The sequence below is a fragment of the Hippocampus comes genome, unplaced genomic scaffold, assembly GCF_001891065.2.
Source record: "Hippocampus comes isolate QL1 unplaced genomic scaffold, H_comes_QL1_v1.1 scaffold7, whole genome shotgun sequence".
In the NCBI taxonomy this organism is placed as follows: Eukaryota; Metazoa; Chordata; class Actinopteri; order Syngnathiformes; family Syngnathidae; genus Hippocampus; species Hippocampus comes.
The window spans coordinates 6,737,423-6,756,507 of record NW_017842060.1 but is presented as its reverse complement, the minus strand read 5'-3'; the positions used below and the strand labels follow the sequence as shown (position 1 = coordinate 6,756,507).

General features: G+C 41.7%; 2 protein-coding genes and 1 non-coding gene across 6 annotated transcripts; 2 read left to right on the top strand and 1 right to left on the bottom strand.

The window, feature by feature from the left end:
* The first annotated feature begins 299 nt into the window (after positions 1–299).
* LOC109511102 (solute carrier family 25 member 38-B-like) lies at positions 300–7,546 on the top strand. Of its 3 annotated transcripts, XM_019861858.1 has the most exons (9): positions 300–517; positions 780–884; positions 2,479–2,604; positions 3,304–3,428; positions 3,631–3,715; positions 4,403–4,582; positions 4,683–4,851; positions 4,915–5,078; positions 6,103–7,546. In XM_019861858.1, the coding sequence occupies exons 3-9, from the start codon at positions 2,551–2,553 to the stop codon at positions 6,223–6,225; spliced, it is 900 nt and encodes a 299-aa protein (XP_019717417.1). In that variant the 5' UTR covers positions 300–517; positions 780–884; positions 2,479–2,550; the 3' UTR covers positions 6,226–7,546. The 3 variants fall into 3 exon arrangements, with proteins under 3 accessions (XP_019717417.1, XP_019717419.1, XP_019717418.1); XM_019861860.1 differs by lacking the exon at positions 2,479–2,604 and having other exon boundaries at positions 301–517; XM_019861859.1 differs by lacking the exon at positions 2,479–2,604 and having other exon boundaries at positions 301–614.
* Positions 7,547–8,188: 642 nt separating this feature from the next.
* trnar-ccu (transfer RNA arginine (anticodon CCU)) lies at positions 8,189–8,261 on the bottom strand. Its single transcript has one exon. It is a non-coding gene; the product is annotated as a tRNA-Arg (tRNA).
* Positions 8,262–8,590: 329 nt separating this feature from the next.
* On the top strand, positions 8,591–17,898 carry ift56 (intraflagellar transport 56). Of its 2 annotated transcripts, XM_019862075.1 has the most exons (19): positions 8,591–8,713; positions 9,063–9,127; positions 9,208–9,351; positions 9,560–9,652; positions 9,732–9,846; positions 10,393–10,442; positions 10,550–10,695; positions 11,501–11,672; positions 12,452–12,526; positions 12,614–12,716; positions 13,962–14,017; positions 14,689–14,742; positions 14,828–14,891; positions 14,979–15,067; positions 15,816–15,899; positions 15,975–16,044; positions 16,517–16,623; positions 16,847–16,980; positions 17,643–17,898. In XM_019862075.1, exons 2-19 carry the CDS (start codon positions 9,125–9,127, stop codon positions 17,755–17,757), a joined length of 1,674 nt encoding a protein of 557 aa, XP_019717634.1. In that variant the 5' UTR covers positions 8,591–8,713; positions 9,063–9,124; the 3' UTR covers positions 17,758–17,898. The 2 variants fall into 2 exon arrangements, 1 of the variants encoding a protein (XP_019717634.1); XR_002167268.1 differs by lacking the exons at positions 14,979–15,067; positions 16,517–16,623; positions 16,847–16,980; positions 17,643–17,898.
* Positions 17,899–19,085: the final 1,187 nt, after the last annotated feature.

Below are 19,085 nucleotides of genomic sequence, written 5' to 3'. Positions count from 1 at the left end.
CTTGAGTTTATTTTATTTTTTGTGTATACGTGTTACTGTTTTTTGTTTACATCATTCCTGTTTGCAGTGTTTTTGTTTTGCAGTTTTTTTTGTGGGTTTAATTTGCATGTTGGTCTTTTTTGCATCAGATAAACCATCTTACATCGCTTGTACTAAAACATACGAGGACCCATCACTATATTAGTTTTTTATGACAAATTGTTTGACTCGTTATGTTGTGAGTCGGACTAGTTTTATATTTCTCTTAGTGAACTTTTATTTTGAAAGTCCACATCTAAATTATTTTGAAATGTACGGAGCTTGTTCATACCCTTTAAGTTAAAGCGGAAGCGCGTGGACGTCAGTGTTGTGTTTCGCTTAATTCCAGCAGCAACTTTTGGCAACACTAATTGCCTGTTGTTTTTTTGTTTGTTTGTTTTTTGGGCGTTTCTTTCGTGCCGCTGTCGGATGAAGCGTGTGGCTAAACTTGGAGAAGTCGTCGTAGATTGATCTGACTCTATACTGTGACTCTATACTCGTAAGTGTTCTCTGCGTACGCCCCCAAACAACAACATGGCGTTTTTCAAGATGTTTGGAGTGAACGCCGTCTTTGTAACTCCTTAACTTGTCTTGAGGTGAGTGCTAGCTATGAACTATAACTGATTCGGTTGAACACCGCGCGAGCTTGCCCTTCACCTTCCCACCACAACCGCCGCCTGGCTACTAGCTATAGCCGATGCTAGCTCGCCGCTGTCGACATGCCTTCGGGTTGACGCCCGCGTTCTTTTCCCCTTTCTCAGTGGCATTATCTGACTTGAAACGCCGCCAAAACGGGAGCGGTCAGCGAGAAGGATCCCCCCGACTCGGCTTCCAGCTCGAGCGGCGTGAGGATGGAGTTCGCCGCGGTGAGTTTGCCGCTTGAAATCAACTGACCAGACGTTATCCGCGGGGGTTTCGCGACCAATACCCGCCGCGAATAGCATCAATTAACGAATAGTGGAGGCCTCCCTGAAAATGCTTATAAAATGGAGCCCCCGTTATTTGCAGGGCGAGAGAACAGGCTGGACACCGAATAGCCAAAATCCGTGTGAGGTACATTGGAATGTATGGGGGGGGAGTCCAAATAATTCCAAACAAATGCTGATAAATATACCATATGTATTTTCCACAAAAAAAAAAACGAGCGAAAACAATAAAGGAAAATTAATTTGTGAATATCTGTATCCATGGGTGCCGAACCATGAGTACGCAACGTGTACACGAGTTACACCAAATTTAGCAGCCCTGAAAAGTTTTGTTTTCCTGTCTTCCACTCTTGATAAACAATGTACAGTGATGGCTCGACATTAGGACTGATCGATTAATCTAATGCAGTGAGTGTAGTATCACATGTCTGCCTATTGCGAGTAGGTGTGTTTTTCAGCAAATAGCTTTTGTTCTTTGGTCATGGATTTTTATGATAAAAATCTTGATGAAGCAATTTCACATATTGTATCTGCAAGAGTACACTTCCCTTGTACTTGAGACAAAAACAAGACGGTACATTCCACAAGCTGCTTAACTTTTAATCATTGAATGAGGAGACCACAGTCAATATAAAGTTATGGTGTCGTTTAAAACAAGCTACTGTGTCACGGTATTGGTTAACGTTTAGGGACAACTTGGGATCATTTGTTTCAGGGCCTAAATGTGTCATAAACACCATAAAAGGAATTTGGCATCTGGAGGATGGACAAAATGGCTGCTATTATTTTTGCATCAATGTACTTCTTTTTTGTTTGTGGCCTAAGAACACCCAATACTGTACAATAGTATCCAGAATGTTTTTGTAATTTTTTTGTAGCCAAATAATTTCCCACTACAGTGCAAAATTATTGTAATATGCTTCAAGAATTGAAAAGTTTTGATTGGACTGGATTTTCTGTCCGTTGAATCCAGGGTCTGTCTGTTTCGGGTCCGTTAAATCAAGGTTCCACTGTACAGGTTAATTGTACCTTATGCCATCATGTAATTGTTCTGCCAGTCACTATATGATGCTGGCAAAGATACAGTAAATAAATAAAGATCTTTTTTTTTTTTTTTTTTTTGGAAGAACACATTTTCAGATCAATGAGGTAAAAGTGGATATTTTTGCATGCACACCTGATGATCTCTCACCGCGTAGTCATGCGGCTGGGAATCATCGCCTCAGTGTCCACCATCATTTTGCTCGACAAAGTGGCCGCTGAATGACTCCATGCGCACATTTTACTGCCATGTAACACACAGCAGCATGCCATGACTCATGCCGTTTGACAAAGATGTGGTGCAGCAGCGAGGGGGTGGGCAGATGTGCAAGCATGTCTCCGCAAGATAAAGATAGAAGCCTGTGGAAAGCGTTGCCCGGATTATAAACCTCCGCTTAGGTGGCCAAACTGGGGGAGGGTGCACGACGAGCCTTCCTTAGATTTTTTTTTTCGTGTGTGTGTGTGTGTCTCTTTCTGCGTCTGTGGCATCCAGTGATGCTTCATTCGCTGACATGCATTTCGCGACGGTGCCATCACTTCGTAGTGTGAGGTGAACCGGGCCAACATGCAGGAAAACCACCAGCCTTCCAGGCCAGGGTCAAGCAGCTTGTGGGGGAAGGTAGGATTTAGGAGCAGAACGCAGGATGTGAACTTTTTTGGGGTTGGTTATTGTACACATTGTTGAAGGTCTACGCTGTATATATGTTGCTCTTTACCTTCAGCACAATTAGGCTGTTTGTCCCCAGGGATTTACATTTTCGTCCCCACACCGAATGCTGTTCAACCGTTTAATTCTATGAATTTGTGTGTTCTTGTCTTTCAATCGTTGTGCATCACTTGTGTGTTGTTAACGTATTCCTGTCTGTCTTTATTCAGCACAACCATCTATGTGTGTGTGTGTGTGTGTGTGTGTGTGTGCGCGCGCGCGCACCACCGCTCTTTTCATCCCATTTTGTGACTGTGAGCGAGATAATGTGAGTGCGTGCGAGCACAGACCTGTTTTACACTTTTACCTTTTTGTCGCGTGAACGTGGACACGCGTGCAAGAAGCAGGCGTGCTCCGTGAACCCATCTTTATTCACCACGCGAGAACGTTTCGACTAAAATGGGCCGTGACTTACTAACGTTTATTCACGCTGATTTAATTAGGTCACTAAAATGTCAACCCATTGTGGAACTATTGTCATCATGAGGTTTGTGTCCCACCCCCCCCTTTTTTTTTTTTTTTTGCATCCTCCCGTCTTTTCCCGTCTGTATGTGCTTTGTGTGTCCCTCTTTTCCTTTCTCCATCCCTCCATCCGTCCTTTTGTGTCCTCAGGCTCATCCAGCTCTCAAAGCCTTCATGTGCGGCTCCCTCAGCGGCACATGCTCCACGCTGCTCTTCCAGCCTTTGGACCTGGTGAAGACGCGGCTGCAGACCTTGCAGAACAACGCCAGGACTGGGTGTGTATGTGTACATAGGTGAATGTGTTTGTTTGTGTTGTGTGGAAGCATTTATTTGACACACATTCCACATGCTCTCTTGGCACTAGCTGACAAGGGCACACATTGCTTGTAGGCTGTCACATCATCCACTAAGGATACAAAACGGTCATCTCATGTTGCGATAGCTGATGTGTGACCCTCCTTGTATTGCGTCTTGCAGTTCACCAAAAGTGGGGATGTTGAGTGTTTTCGTCAACGTGATAAGGACAGAAAGTGTCTTCAGCCTGTGGAAAGGAGTTTCTCCAGTGAGTAACAAAGACAGCAAACTGCTTTGACTGTTTAGCCTCTTCATCATCAGGTGGTACAGTTCGGTTCAGTTTGGCACATTGTAAAGAGTCCCCAAATATCTGGCCCCAACAGACCGTCCACTTTTCAGTGTTTCCTCTTCACAAATACTGTCTGCACACTGCCCTGGCGTCAAGATAAATTGTTTTTTTTTTTATTGCCAGTAACTGCTTGAATTCCACGCTAGTATTTGGTGGTCTCATGCCATTTGCTGTCTGCAGCTGATGCAGCAATCCCACCTTCAGACCGAGAGGTGGAAACACATACGGGCTTCAAAGTCCTAGAGGTGGAAATCAAATTTTATTGTTATTGCACATGTCACAAGTACACCACAACAAAATTCATTTTATAGTTTCAACCCATCCAAGAAACATAAAAAGACACCGACACCTGACAGAGGGAGGGAGGGCGCGAGAAGGACCGACAGGTCAAGTAAGCAGACAATATTGCTTTTTCACAGGGTACGCAGCCAACCAAATGAAACGAAAACGTTTTTTTCAATTTTAGTTTTAGTTATTTTGTCAGTTTTCGTTCACTAAAAATAACATTGTTCAGTACCCTGGGATTAACCTTAAAAAAAAAAAAAAAAAAAAAAACCTACTAAGAAGTTATTTTGAGCCTTAATGTTTTAAATTTCTCCCTGGCAGTCTTTTGTCCGCTGCATCCCTGGCGTGGGCATCTACTTCAGCACCTTCTACTCGCTCAAGCAGCACTTCTTTCTGGACCGGGCGCCCAACGCCGGCGAGGCCGTGCTACTGGGCGCTGGCGCCAGAGCGGTGGCCGGGGTTTGCATGTTACCGTTCACCGTCATCAAAACGCGCTTTGAGGTAAAAAGCGAGACACCGCAAGGGGTGACAATTCTACAGTTTCATAGCTAAAGTTTCATTGAAAAAGTACCGGTGATGAAATGACGCTTGTCTGTCCCAGAGTGGATTTTATAGCTACGTGAGCGTAGCCGGAGCTCTAAGGAGCATGTACGAGACGGAGGGAGTGAGAGCGTTGTTTTCCGGCCTCACCGCCACGCTGCTGCGTGACGCCCCCTTCTCTGGGATCTATGTCATGTTTTACAGCCAGACCAAGAAAACGCTCCCTCCAGGTCTGAATCAACACACTCTCTCAAGAAAACCACACCACGCTGCTATTTAAATATTATTAATAGAGGTGACGTTGTCAGTCTACACGCCCCTGGTCAACTTCAGCTGCGGCGTAGTGGCGGGTGTCATGGCGTCGCTGGTCACGCAGCCAGCCGATGTGGTGAAGACGCACATTCAAGTCAGCCCGTCGCAATGGAGCACAGTGGATGCTATTCGCTACATCTACAAGGTTTGTGTCAAGACGGGCTAACATGCTTTAGTGATTTTTCAGATCTTTAAAATGTGTGAGACCCAACACATGGCTCGGGGGGCGGCGAAAAAAAATGCCAAGTGTGTACTTGATGATCTTATCGCGTGTGGTGTGCTCCAAAACAGTGTTTCCCAAACTTTATGGATCCATGGCCTCTGTTTTACATTTGGAAAAACTCACAGCATACCACCAAACAAAGATGTCTTAAATACTGGATACGCCAGTTAATGATAGATTTAAATGTTCTGTATGTCACTGGCATAAATGGATGAACACAGATAAATGTTTTGTAGCAAATAAATGATAATTTCCATCCCTTGACATAGATAAATTCATGCGGCACACTGGTTTGGAATCACTGCGGTCAGTCAGGGCTTCTTAACCCAGCTTTTCCCGTACAAAAGTGGCCTGCTAATCTAATCTAAAATGATGTCAAAAATAACCTTTATACAGTGTGATCATCAAGAAAACATTTATTTATGTGTCAATGTTGACACCCAATCAGATGCCCAACAGGCAAAGAATTCCTGAATTGAATCAAGTTTTGAGTCTCAAGTCAAGCTTATGACCACAAAAAAAAAAAAAGTAGCAATTAGATTTTACCTCAGAAATAGCTTGAAAAAGCTTTGTCTTTGCGTGAGGTATTGCAACGTGTGATTGTAAAAAAAAAAAAAAAAATCCCGATCCATGCATTTCAGTGAGGTTTCTTCAATTTATTGTGGACAGATGAATAACTGAGGCCTTTTCGCCACCCAGTGGCAGAAAGCTGAATTTCAACTGAGCATCTCCTTAACAGCAACAGCTCCGATGTACTAAATTGATGACACACACACACACACACACACACACACACACACACACACAGATATGATATCTACACTTACAGTCATGAGTCTCCACCCCCAAACTAGATGTCTGTCTCAGTTGTATTTACACTTCCAACGCAGCGTTGAGTATGTTTGAGCAAAGTTAGTGAGACATTTGCCGTTGTTTTCCTCCTCAGAAACACGGCCTTGGCGGCTTTTTCCGCGGTGCCGTACCTCGGTCCCTCCGCCGCACACTGATGGCCGCCATGGCCTGGACTGTCTACGAACAGCTGATGGCTCGGATGGGCCTCAAGTCCTGAAGATGGCGGCGAGGCACACAAGAATTTTGTCAAGCCTGTAGCGTGAGAGCGATTGAGTGTAGTGTGAATGAGTGTGCGCGTGTGTTTGATGCTAAATTATTATAACTATTTGTGAAAATGTGTTCTACGAAGTGCGGATGTGAGATTTTGAACTTTCTGCAGGAGCAAAATCTTTGCGAAGTAGCAACACTGACCGGTTGAGTTGCACTGAATTGTGGCATATTTTTTGAGCTTGCATGCGATTGAACAGGGTTTCTGACTCACCAATAATCCTCCACCGATCAGAAAACGGGTTTAGTTTTAGGCTCAGACAATCACAAATAACCACGCACATGCACAAAAAAATTGGCTTATTGCTCTACTGCTCACAAGTCTGCTATAAGAGGTTACTCACACTATTTATTTATTCAAACATTTGCTATTTGACTCAGTCATCCTTAGTCAAGCGAGAAATTGCTCATTTCTCTTTAAAGACAAATAGCAGTTTTAATTTTTTTTGTATTTTTCGCTCTTCAGCATTACCTAAACAGTGTTTAATGAACTCAGAATTTAATTACAAAAAAAGCCAAGTTTGATATTTGTCCGGCATATTTCCTCAAATTGTGGCCGTGAAAATGAAATGTATAGTAATTGTAATTTTAATCTTAGTTCATAGTTGCCATTGTTCACACAGGGACACAAAATATTTGTTCCGTAAACTTTCTGTTTGATGAATTAAAGTGCGCACTGACACCACATGTTGTAAATGAATTGGTATCACTATTTAACGACATTTTGTTATGTAGTGATTAGCACTCTCGTATACTGACATGATGGCTCCATGCAAAATAAACAAATAAAAACACCCCACCTCCCCCGCCACTATTTGCGGAAACACGCTAACCTTGACAAAACATGTTCTAAGCCTTCTGACTGTGAGCATAAATGAATTGCAGACAGTGACTAGTTAATAACAATTGAAGGCACTTTTTTCTGTACATATTTCTATAGAGCGTGAATATATTGATATTTTGACATGTCCATGCAAAAACTGCCAAATATGCGTGTTGACAGTACATGTTTGTGCAGTTACTGATCACATGATCTTCTGGTAGCAACATGGCAGCTGACAAGTGTCTTAATGTTCCTTTGTGTGTGTGTATGTGTGTGTGTGTGTGTGTTTCTAGAAGGATATCATGTCACAGTGCACTGCTGTCTATGCGCGGTGACTATTTCATCATTATCGTACATATTTGGTCTGTGCAGTGTTGCTGCGAACATTGTGCCTGTCAGTTTTTATTGTAAATAAATATAAATTTTCAATAAATTTATTTGAACTCTGTATTGTGTGTTTAATACATCTAGTCGGACCCTCGAGTGCATTATTTGAGGAATAATTCCCATTAATGGGAGGAAAGGTTGCCAACACCTAATGTAAACATGCCAGTTTTCATCTTGAGAGTTTCATCCCTTTGCCATTTTACATTGCCTGTATTCTTTCAGCAACATTCCATGCGGCGTCAACAGTCCTTGTTCTGTCATGAACTCACTGATTCAGCACGTTGCTGCACGAATTGGTCTGTGGGAGTGGGTTTAGGCTGGAGCCATGATGTTATTCCCTAACTGACTGAAACAAGCAGAGGTTTTTCCATTTTGTTTCTGTTTTGACAAGCTAAATAATTTTTATGAAGTGGTGAGAATTACCGCACTCAAAAACGTATACATATATAACATGGCACGTGCCGCGACGGAGCGTTTCCCCAAAAATCCTTGTAAATAAATTATCTTGAATTTGCGCGACTCCACGTAATAGATTTTTAGCAAAGTGGTTGCGCATGCGCATCACATTCATAGACAAAAAATAATGGATTTGTGTATTCCAAGGTTGCCTTTGCACTTTTATTGATAATTTTTCATTGCGAGTCGGCAAAAGTTCCTTTTTCGGTTATACAGCACAGTACTAAGAAAAGCATGAAAATTTGTTCACCCCAGATGGGACTCGAACCCACAATCCCTGGCTTAGGAGGCCAGTGCCTTATCCATTAGGCCACTGGGGCGCGTGGACACATTTCAGTTGTTATATTAATAAGCATATTAGATATTGGAAAGTAAGATGTCTTTACACAATAGTTCTACAAGCACAACATATTCCCACTGGTATCACCCAGAAGGGACAGAAGTTGCAATGTTGGCGTTGCTAGGCAACGAAGAGGTGCCACTTCGGAGCGAAAGCTAAGTCGTCTTATATGTTGTCTCCTGCAACACCCCTTAGAACATCAGCTCGACTTAAGTGTTCAACGATGAATAAGTGTTATTTTTAAAAATAACGATTTCTATTCTTTTAAATCATCTTACAGACTCATGTGTCAAGAGTACATACGTCACACCCAAGCAGAAAACCAAGATGGCGGCCTCTAGGAACATATTGTCGTTCTCTGGTCAAGGAGTCTGAACTATAATTGAACATTTTGCTTTGCAAACATTCTGAGGACGGAAACCGGCGTTTGAGGTGTGTTTGTTTAATATAATATTTCACCGTGTGTAACTTTTTTTCATCATGAACTACCAAACTGGCAACGTGTTGTCTTGTGTTGGTGCTTCGGCTCCCGTCGTTTTCGGACATGTTTGACTTGTGTGGTGTTTCAACAAACACTGATAGGTTTTAAACGACGCCACTTGCCTTTTACATGAAAATTGAATGTATTTCAAACGGGCTTGTTGATAAGCGAGGGTGTTGTTGTTGCTAGGTGACCGTAAAGAAACTCATACGCCACCTGTCATAACGTCATCCAGTATCATGGTTGTGGTCCGAGCAAATAAATGTAGTCATGCTGTGTTTTTTTTTTTTTTTTTAACAGGAACCAGAAGTCTTACCTTGGCTACAGGGTTTTTCATCTAGCTATCGTCTCAAGTTGTCAACATGGTGAGTGGTCATTGCAATCATCTTCCTCGTGACACCTTAATATTAAGTATGCATTTCAAAAAAGTGAACTTTTTTTGCAGATCCTGTCTCGCGTGAAACCCGCCGTGGGGGGAGAGACGACGGCCAGCGTCAACGAGAAGAAGAAGAAAAACAAAAGCAAAGTTCCCACTTTGGAAGAATATTTGCAACAGAGAGACTACCTTGGAGCACTAACTCTTTTGGAGGTACCTTGCCCCCGACATCTATCTATCTATCTATCTATCTATCTATCTATCTATCTATCTATCTATCTATCTATCTATCTATCTATCTATCTATCTGTCTATCTGTCCTTATAAATCAGACCTTCTGAAGATTGTGTTTATAAATCATACTCTCCAATTTCTTACGATAACAATACGATTTCTTTCTGATTACTTTTGTACTGTATAGTTCCAGAGAAGTATCGGAGAGCAAGAGGAGCACGCAGACCTTTGGATTGGCTTCTGCGCCTTTCATTTGGGGGATTACAAGAGAGCTATGGAGGTACTTTTTCATAGTCTTTACATGATGTTGTAAAACAATTTATGAAATCTTGACATGAGCCATGCCATTGTTGTGACAGGAGTACAAGGCACTGACTGCAAAGCCTGATTGTCCTCCTGATGTGTGGGTCTATTTGGGTTGCGCCATGTTTTTTCTGGGTCTCTATAAAGAGGCTGAGGAGGCTGCATTGAAAGGTGAATAAATGCACACCAACCACATCACCACCCATCAAAGTTTTAGTTTACAGACAACAAAACATTAAACATGACTTTGGTCTTTGTTCTGGGTGTTTAAAATAAACGTACAAAATGTAGAACAAAAACAATTACTTCAGTTTGTTTTTAGGACAAAAAGAAAAATTCAGAATTTTTTGGGGGGAACACAATAAAATAGGTACTCAAATTATAAAACAACAAATATTTTCTTAGTTTTATTGATTTAAAAATAATCACACACACTCAAAATTATAAATGGATAAAAATGAAAGAAAAATCTGAACAAGAATGTTTTTTGGTGAAAGAAAAAAAACAGAAGCAAAAAAGAAGAAAAAAAACAGAAAAAAGAGGGGGGGGGGGGGGGTGAGAGAGAGAGAGAGAGAGAGAGAGAGAGAGAGAGAGAGAGTGTAATCATTGATAGAAGCATTTATTTCACTGGGCAGCAACAACAAATTCATCGGTCGGCGGACAGACAAAATGTGTGTTATTATCATTGCTGTTGCCTTGGTTTGGTTGTCTTTGCAGCGCCAAAGTCTCCCCTCCAAAACCGACTCCTCTTCCATTTGGGTTATAAGGTACAAAAAAAACAAAAACTTAGTTTTCCTTCTCAAAGTCTTGTAACCACGTTCACATTGAACTATTCTTTTCTCGCCTCTTGTATTCCAATGCTCCGGAATCTCAGTTTAATGATAACAAGAAGCTGATGGAGTTCCACCAGAATCTGGAGGACGTGACGGAGGACCAGCTGAGCTTGGCCTCCATCCATTATATGCGTTCAGACTACCAGGAGGCCATCGAAATCTACAAACACCTCCTCAGGCAAAACATGTGAGCATCCACTCTTAGCTTTTTTTTTGGGGGGGGGGGGGCTTTATTGGGCGCAGCATTATTTAGGCAAATGCTACTCTATATGTTTAAATGGGCCTTATGTATCCATTCATAACACTGGTCAGCAGGAAACTTTAGTCAGAGGTGGCTTGATGCGTCCCCAAATGTATTTTTGACGTAGATTTAAAACATGTCGACTTCAATTTTGGTTTTTAAGTTTGACCTATAAAAGCTCACACTGTGGCGATTTGACCACGCATTATCATTTATAGCTCTGACGTCTCAGAAACAAAATGCACCTGTTGCTGAACCTAACTGACTAAATATCTTACTCTATTACTGTAAAATCCTGTGAATAACACTCATTTCTTTTTCAAAGACAGGATTTGGGTGACCATATGATACACAGGTGCATGTTAGCAAACCTAACCTGGAAGACCAAAAATAATTTTGCATAATAAATCTGGTACTGTATTGTTGATTGTAATACAGATTAATTTATTGCTTGTGTTCGTTGAAAATACATTTGGGGATTCCCTGAAAAAAATAATTGCATATGCAATTGCAATTGCATCATTGAGGGGTGCGGGTGGGAATAAAAATCACAATTCGATTTTTCAAAATCGTTCAGCCCTAACTCAGGCACATTCTTTATCCTCGGCGAAAAACGACTGCTATGATGTCAACTTACTGAGTGGTCGTGACAATGATGTAAATCAAGAGTGAGTCTTGTTGTTAAGGGAGCATTTTCCTGTCCGCTCTTGTACCCAACAAAGTGTCGTATCTGTATTTGCTGCTCCTCTAGAAACTTCCTGGCGATGAAGGTATACGTGGCTCTGTGTTACTACAAGCTGGGCTACTACGACGTGTCGCAGGAGGTGCTGGCGGCGTACCTTCAGAACATCCCCGACTCCACCATCGCCCTCAATCTCAAAGCCTGCAACCACTTCAGCCTGTACAACGGCAAAGCAGCCGAGGTGTGGACTCGGTCTCATCAGAGTTCTTTGAAACACAACCCGTCGCTCAGTGAGTTATTTTGTTGTGAGTTGTGGGCAAAACATTTCCGTTAGGAGCGGCAAATGGTTGCAGCGAACTTCACAAATAGCAGATGGTAAGCCATTCTTCACAACAGAAGGAGGAGTGCTTGCTTCAAGCTCTTTATTGCACTTAGCAGTTTAGCCATGGAAAATAAAAAAGTTCTTAATGAATCTAACAAATTGATGTTGTTGGAATTTTAAGTAGGCTCTGAGCAATATGGATTATTTTTTTTTTTTGTGATTGATACCAATTCTGATATTTAGCATAAAAAAATACCAATAACTTATTATTCGTCCAATTCTTTAAATATCATATTTTCCGCACTATAAGGCGCTTCAGAGTATAAGGCGCACCTTCAATAAATGGCCTCTTTTAAAACCGTTTTCATGTGTAGGGCGCACTGCATTATAAGGCGCATAGAATAGAAGCTGGCTGCAGTTGCGTTATGCATCCACTAGATGAAGTCATGCTGAAGGGAATACATTACAATACAGCTTTATTTATATCGAGCCTTGCCAACCGCTGCAGCTGTAACAAACCGCTTTACAGAACATTTAAAATACTACGTCCAAGAAATCAGAATATTGATCCATATATAAGGCGCATCGGATTATTATTATTATTCATTTTTAAAATACACAATCATTGGCGTTTGAGTGATTTGCAGTTTGCCTTTGACATCAACAGTTACACATTTGATTTCCCTCCTCTCACTCAGGCTAAGCTGAAGAACCTCATCGACATCTCCTCCTGCTCCTTTGAGTTTGACAAGGAGCTTATCAGACACAACCTGGTAAGCTCTCATCCCTGAGTGCAAACTTTGACCCTTAAGGGCCACTTTTTTCTTTCTTTTTTTTTTTTTTTTTTTTAATACCCAAAGGTGGTGTTTCGCGGCGGCGAGGGGGCATTGCAGGTGCTGCCCCCTTTGATCGACGTCATCCCTGAGGCTCGACTCAACCTTGTCATCTACTACCTGAGACAAGGTGACCCTTTCATAAATGATGGCATAATCCATCCATCCATCCATCCATCCATCCATTTTCCGATCCGCTCCTCCTCACAAGGGTCGCGAGTGGTGCTGGAGCCTATCCCAGCCATCTTTGGGCAGTACGCGGGGGACACCCTGAACCGGTTGCCAGCCAATCGCAGGGCACACAGAGACGAACAACCATCAGCGCTCACACTCACACCTAGGGAAAATTTGGAGTGTTCAATCAGCCTGCCATGCATGTTTTTGGAATGTGGGAGGAAACCGGAGTACCCCGAGAAAACCCACGCAGGCCCGGGGAGAACATTCAAACTCCACACAGGGAGGCCGGAGCTGGAATTGAATCGGTACCTCTGCACTGTGAGGTTGACGCGCTAACCACTGGTCCACCTGGCCGCCCGATGGCATAATCAAGAGGCTAATTTCTTCCAAAGAGATTTGTTTGTGACAGCCCCGTGGTTATGTGGCACAAAGTTTGTCAAGCTTTTTTTTTTTTCGCCATTGTCAACATTACTGACTCCATGTTTCAGGTTTCTTTGCTATATTGTGGAAGGTGCTGGCCATTTAGTTTTGCTCGCGAACCCACCATTATTTCCTTATCATACATTCTAAATTTCACCTATTCCTATGTTGCCCAGAATTTAATTTTTAACCACACAACAATCAAAATAAGGGATATAGAATGCGCGGTCTCAGGGCATCCAAGGGAATTCACGAACTCACCCCAATGTTAACCGCATAAAACCTTTTCCTAACAACGGAAAACTTTTTCATTTTCGTTTAAAATGGCTTACCTTATTTGGAATCCTGCATTGTACAATCCCGCTCAGTTATTGCACCTTTCGGTGCAAATCCTTATTGTGGCGGAAGGAAGCCGCCTGCTAAACTAATGTTACCTCACACATCTGTTGCCATGACTACTTGCTTTCTGCTTCCATTTCTTCTTCTTTGTCTTCTTCCAATTCTTCATCTTTCATTTCTTCCCCTTTCCCCATCTCTTCTTGTTCTTTTTCTTTTTCCTTTTCTTTTTTTTCTACCGTTTCTTTGTGATATTTTTCCATTTCTTGTTCTTGTTCTTCTTTTTCTTTGTCTTCTTCTCCTACCTTCTTTTGGCGGGTGGCAAATACATTTGGTGTGTTACTGCCAATGGAATGAACGTGGGGGTGATGCAACAAAAGTATTATAGTATAAGTAAAGTATACAGTCGTTATAAATCAAATGTTACATGTGACTCTCCTAGACGATGTCCAAGAAGCTTACAACCTCATACAAGATTTAGTGCCTACGACACCTCAGGTGAGGATTCTCCTTTATACGTACAACCCGCTAATCGTGGCCCAAACTGGAGATCAACCAAAATCCATTGGAAAAATATGCCTCAAAAGTCCAACAGAACTTCTGACTGTCAACATTATTGAGCTGAGCGAGAATCTGACGAATTAGGTCACCCTGCAAGTACTATTTCCGTTTCGCTTTTCTTGTGTTGTGCATTTTTTTTGTATTGTAACCACAGAACCACTGCTGGTCTGATGATATGATCTCTCAAAAGTTGCCGACATCTTTTCAAATGAACGGTTTGAGCTCATGAATATTTCTCCACAACATTCGGGTTGAACGTTACAACTTGTGCAACCTAGGACAATTAACAATTCGATTCTGTTTGGTTCAATCAAAGCCGATTTTCCGATTCAAACTGGTTTTCGTGGCCCAACCAAACGTACCGAACACTCAAAAAGATGTCATGAAAAATATGTTTTGAAAGTTAATACAACTAAACCATTTAACAAATGTGCTGTAACGGCAAATTTGTTGAAGTCGCTGTGACAAATTATACAATCTGAACAATTCATTCAGTGATTCTTTCACTAACCACTAGAGGGAGCGCGTGTACCACAAGTAGTTCAAGTACCACGCTTTAAGAATCACTGAAAGGACGTTTGTCGTAATACTTGATTACTTTTTGACAGGAGTATATTTTGAAAGGGGTGGTTAATGCTGCTCTGGGGCAACAGCTTGGAACGGTGAGTGTTTGTTTTTGAAATTACATTTAATATGTCGGGGGTGCATGTGTGTGTGTCTGACCTAACTCTGTGTCCATTTTCCCAGAGGGAGTACTTGAAAGTCGCCCAGCAGTTCTTCCAGTTGGTCGGCGGCTTAGCCAGCAAGATCGGTACGCTGAGAAGAAATGTGAACATTTTGGTGCTGGAGCTGTGTGGGCAAGCTAAGCGTGTGTTTATTTTTGTATGCCGTCTTTCAGACACTATTCCTGGCAGACAGTGCATGGCTTCCTGCTTCTTCCTCTTGAGGAAGTTTGATGATGTGCTCACATACCTCAACTCGGTCAAGGTTCCTATCGATGGCTGTGTATTATGCTGTATTAAATGCATTTTATGTGAATTATGAAGCATATAGGTGACTTGTGACTTGCTTACGTCCTCCGAATACCCAAGATCACAGAGCACCAAGCGTCAGTTTGAGCTTATACTTCAAGCCTCCTCCAAAGGTTTTGAATGAGAAACATCGTACGTTATAATATAGTACAGTACTTTCTAGTAATATATAGTACTGACACAATAAAATAGAATGTAAATAATTAAAAGCGTTTGCACACTGTAACTAATTCATTGAACTCCTGGTGTGCACGATAGTACAATACAGCCATGCACAAATGAGTTAAAAAAAAAGTAAAAAAATAAAATAAAATCACAACTCCTCTAAGTGACTCTCTCAACCGTAGTATATAAGTCCGTTTTTGCTGAGGATAAAGAAGGTATGCCTGCAAGTATTTTCATATCTGTACATTTACACGTGTTGATGCACCGCTCGTGTTCAAATAAGCATTCCTGAAAAGGTTCAAACACCGCAAAGCCCGTCAAAGTCAAAATGCAAAGGCTCCGTTTTTTTTTTTCAGTTCAGCGGAGCAATAAAGCCCTGACATTGAATAGGCACTTGGTGCTCTCTGCATCGGAATAAATCATATATATAATATCCCAGCATATTACATGAGGAAAATATAGCATGCCAGAGTTAAAAATGTTACGAGTCAAAATAACATAAAATACAGACGTTGGTCTAAGTTTGCCTTTCATTTTAGGGTTACTTCTACAACAACGATACATTTAATTTCAACTATGCTCAGGCCAAGGCAGCCATCCGTAACTTCAAAGAAGCAGAAGAGGTACCACAGCGCCTTGTTTTTTTTTTTTTTTTTCCCCACTAGATTATTTACTTCTCATTTTCATGCTTTCTCCAGATTTTTCTTCTGATTCAGAGTGAGAAGATCAAGAGTGACTATGTATACCTCAGCTGGCTAGCCCGCTGCTGTATGTATTTTTGATTTTCCTATTCATCCATCCATTTTCCAATCCGCTTCATCCTCACAAGGGTCGCGGGGCGTGCCGGAGCCTATCCCAGCTGTCTTTAGGCGGTAGGCTGGGGACACCCTGAACCGGTTGGCAGCCAATCTTAGGGCACACAGAGACGAACAACCATCGGCACTCATGCTCACACCTAGGGACACACCTGCCATGCATGTTTTTGGAATGTGGGAGGAAACCGGAGTACCCGGAGAAAACCCGCGAAGGCACGGGGGGAACATGCAAACAAGGCCAGAGCCGCGATCGAACCCACGACCTCTGCACTGGGAGGTCAACGTGCTAACCATTGGACCACCGGGCCACCATTTTCCTATTCATAATATCCCAAAGCACAAATGCTTGCATTTTCCATTTTGGTTCCACCGCTTGACTAAAATCTCCTCTCAGGCATTTTTGTGCGTAACCTCTTCCTTGTCAGACATCATGAACCAGAAGGGTCGTCTCGCCTGGGAGCTTTACTTGAAGATGGGCACTTCCTCGGACTCTTTCAGCCTGCTTCAGCTCATCGCCAACGACTGCTACAAGGTAGCCATGGAATCACGTGATAAGTTGTGAACAGTGACGCTTTCGGCGACAAGCTATTTACGCAAGCATATGCTCGGTAAAGTACGGAGTGTTCCGCCCCAAAATTGATATCACAAAGTATGAAGATAGTACACCTCTGTCGATGTTGGTGAAGTACGGAGTGTTCCGCCCCAAAATTGACATCACAAAGTATGAAGATTGTACACCTCTGTTGATGTTTCAGATGGGCCAGTTCTACTATGCAGCCAAAGCATTTGACGCTCTGGAGAAGCTGGACCCCGACTCCAACTACTGGGAGGGCAAGAGAGGGGCATGCGTTGGCATCTTTCAGCTCATTTTAGCCAACAAGGAATCCAAGTATGTTTGGCTATTATACCAACATTTTTATCATATACACTGCTCATTATTCTTCCACGAGCACTCGGTGTAAGGTTTACGTTCACATTCACACCAAAAGGACAACGTTCAGATTTTAACCCTTCCGTGCACCGGGTAACCTGATAAACTGTCCACTGTAGCAACCGCTTTCCTTCAAAGACTTTCATGTGGAAACCGAGATTTGAACCCGGAACCTCTTGACTGTGAGGTAGATCTCATAATCACTCGCACCGTTGCGCTTCAAATTGTTTTCATCCATTCAAAATGAGAGGAAAGCACATTTTTATGTCTTCGTTGTAGCCCGGGTGAGTTCATTTCTGGGTTCTCAGAGAAGCCCGGCGAGCTGCTCAAATTTGAGTGCAAAAACGTTGAAGGACTGAATTTGAAAGCGTCCACATGAAAAGATCTTGATGGTGCTCAAAAAAAAAAAAATGTTGCATCTGCACCAGGATGGACCCAACCATCCATCATTGTTTTTTCATAGTATGTATAGTACTTGGAATAATGGTCAATAGTTGCCTTCCCCTGCCCATCGACCGTTGAGTAAATTAACCCCCCCCCCCCCCAGCAATCATTAAACAAAAATTAGGTAAATAAGAATGAGTGATGGAAGGCCTCTTTGCATGTTGTTGCTGTGCCAGGGAGACACTTAAGGAGGTGGTGCTCTTGCTGCGCAATTCCGGAAACCCGCAGGTGGAATACATCATCCAAGCCATGAGGAAGTGGGCCAAAGACAACAGAGTCTTCCTCTCGTGACACACATCAGCTGCCCGTGTGTCACAATGAATACCTGTTTAAAGCTAACATGATTAGATCGGTTTAGGTTTGTGAATAGATGGTGGTACTGCCTGTATTATTATATTTTTTTAATCAAATATATGTGCATTTTAATTATGAGCACTAAATGCGTTGTTGTTATTTTTACTCTCTGAGTGATCAGTCGATTGGGCAAAAAAAAATGACTGCAGTGGATAAAAATGAATTGAAATGACAAACCAGGGTTTTACCAGCCACAACTGGACAACCTAATGAGATCTAAATATTCTGCCTTTCCAAAGATACGGATAGATAGACTGAAGAGATTTTAGAGCTTTCATTTTATTGCCCAAAAATTAAATAGCTGACATGTGTAAAGAAATCAAAGTCAGTCCAATGTATAAATGACAGAAGCTACGGGAATATTTTAACATTCTAGTATTAGACATTCAAATAGGCTCAGGTTTTATGGATACTATTACAGGGTGTGTCAATAACAAGTGAGACCTCTTATATTAGATCTTTGTAAACTGCAGGTGCTCATAATTTTATTTTTGTAACCTTTATTTATCCAGCTAAAGGCAGAAGTTTGTGGCTGATAGGTGCAGAAATACACTTTTGGGGGATGTGGTCTTGATGCAAAAAAAAAGAAATTAAATGCAAAAAAATGAAATGAAATACCTTAATAAAATTGACTCCAGTATATAAAAGGACAGTCGAGGCTTTAAAAATTTTATTGTAGGTGACATTTTTTAGGTATTTGGCACTATTGCAAAAAACTAAATAAAAATAAAATAGCTGCAGTATGTAAACAGATTGAGTTTACTCCTTCTTGGAAATAAAAGGGAATAAAAACAAAGCTGTACACGTCAAAGGATTGTAGCCCCTCCAAAAATCTAAAGATATTTATAATACACATTTAAATAAAAAAATATAAATGTATAGCTCCCTACTGAACAGATGGGTAAGTTAGAGGCCTGTGCTAAAGACAATGAACAGGGATATCGTCATCAGTTCCAATTTTTCTTGTGAGCTGCGAATAAACTTCTCAAAGATATTCTCAAAAGTACAGGGTGTTCCAAAAGTCATGGGCACATTTTGACATTGAATACCTCGGAAACTATTAAGGATATAAAAACGCATCTGGTAAATTCAGAAAGCTTGTAATCTCAATTTTTACATGGTATGCTCAAAGATGTTCAATGTGAGCACCATTGGTCACACGACACACATCAAGCCGATAGTCAAATTCTTGTTATTGTCAATGGTTGCAGCAGCTTCTGTTATTCGTGCCTTCAGCTTAAAGCATAAGCACCCATTTGTTATGA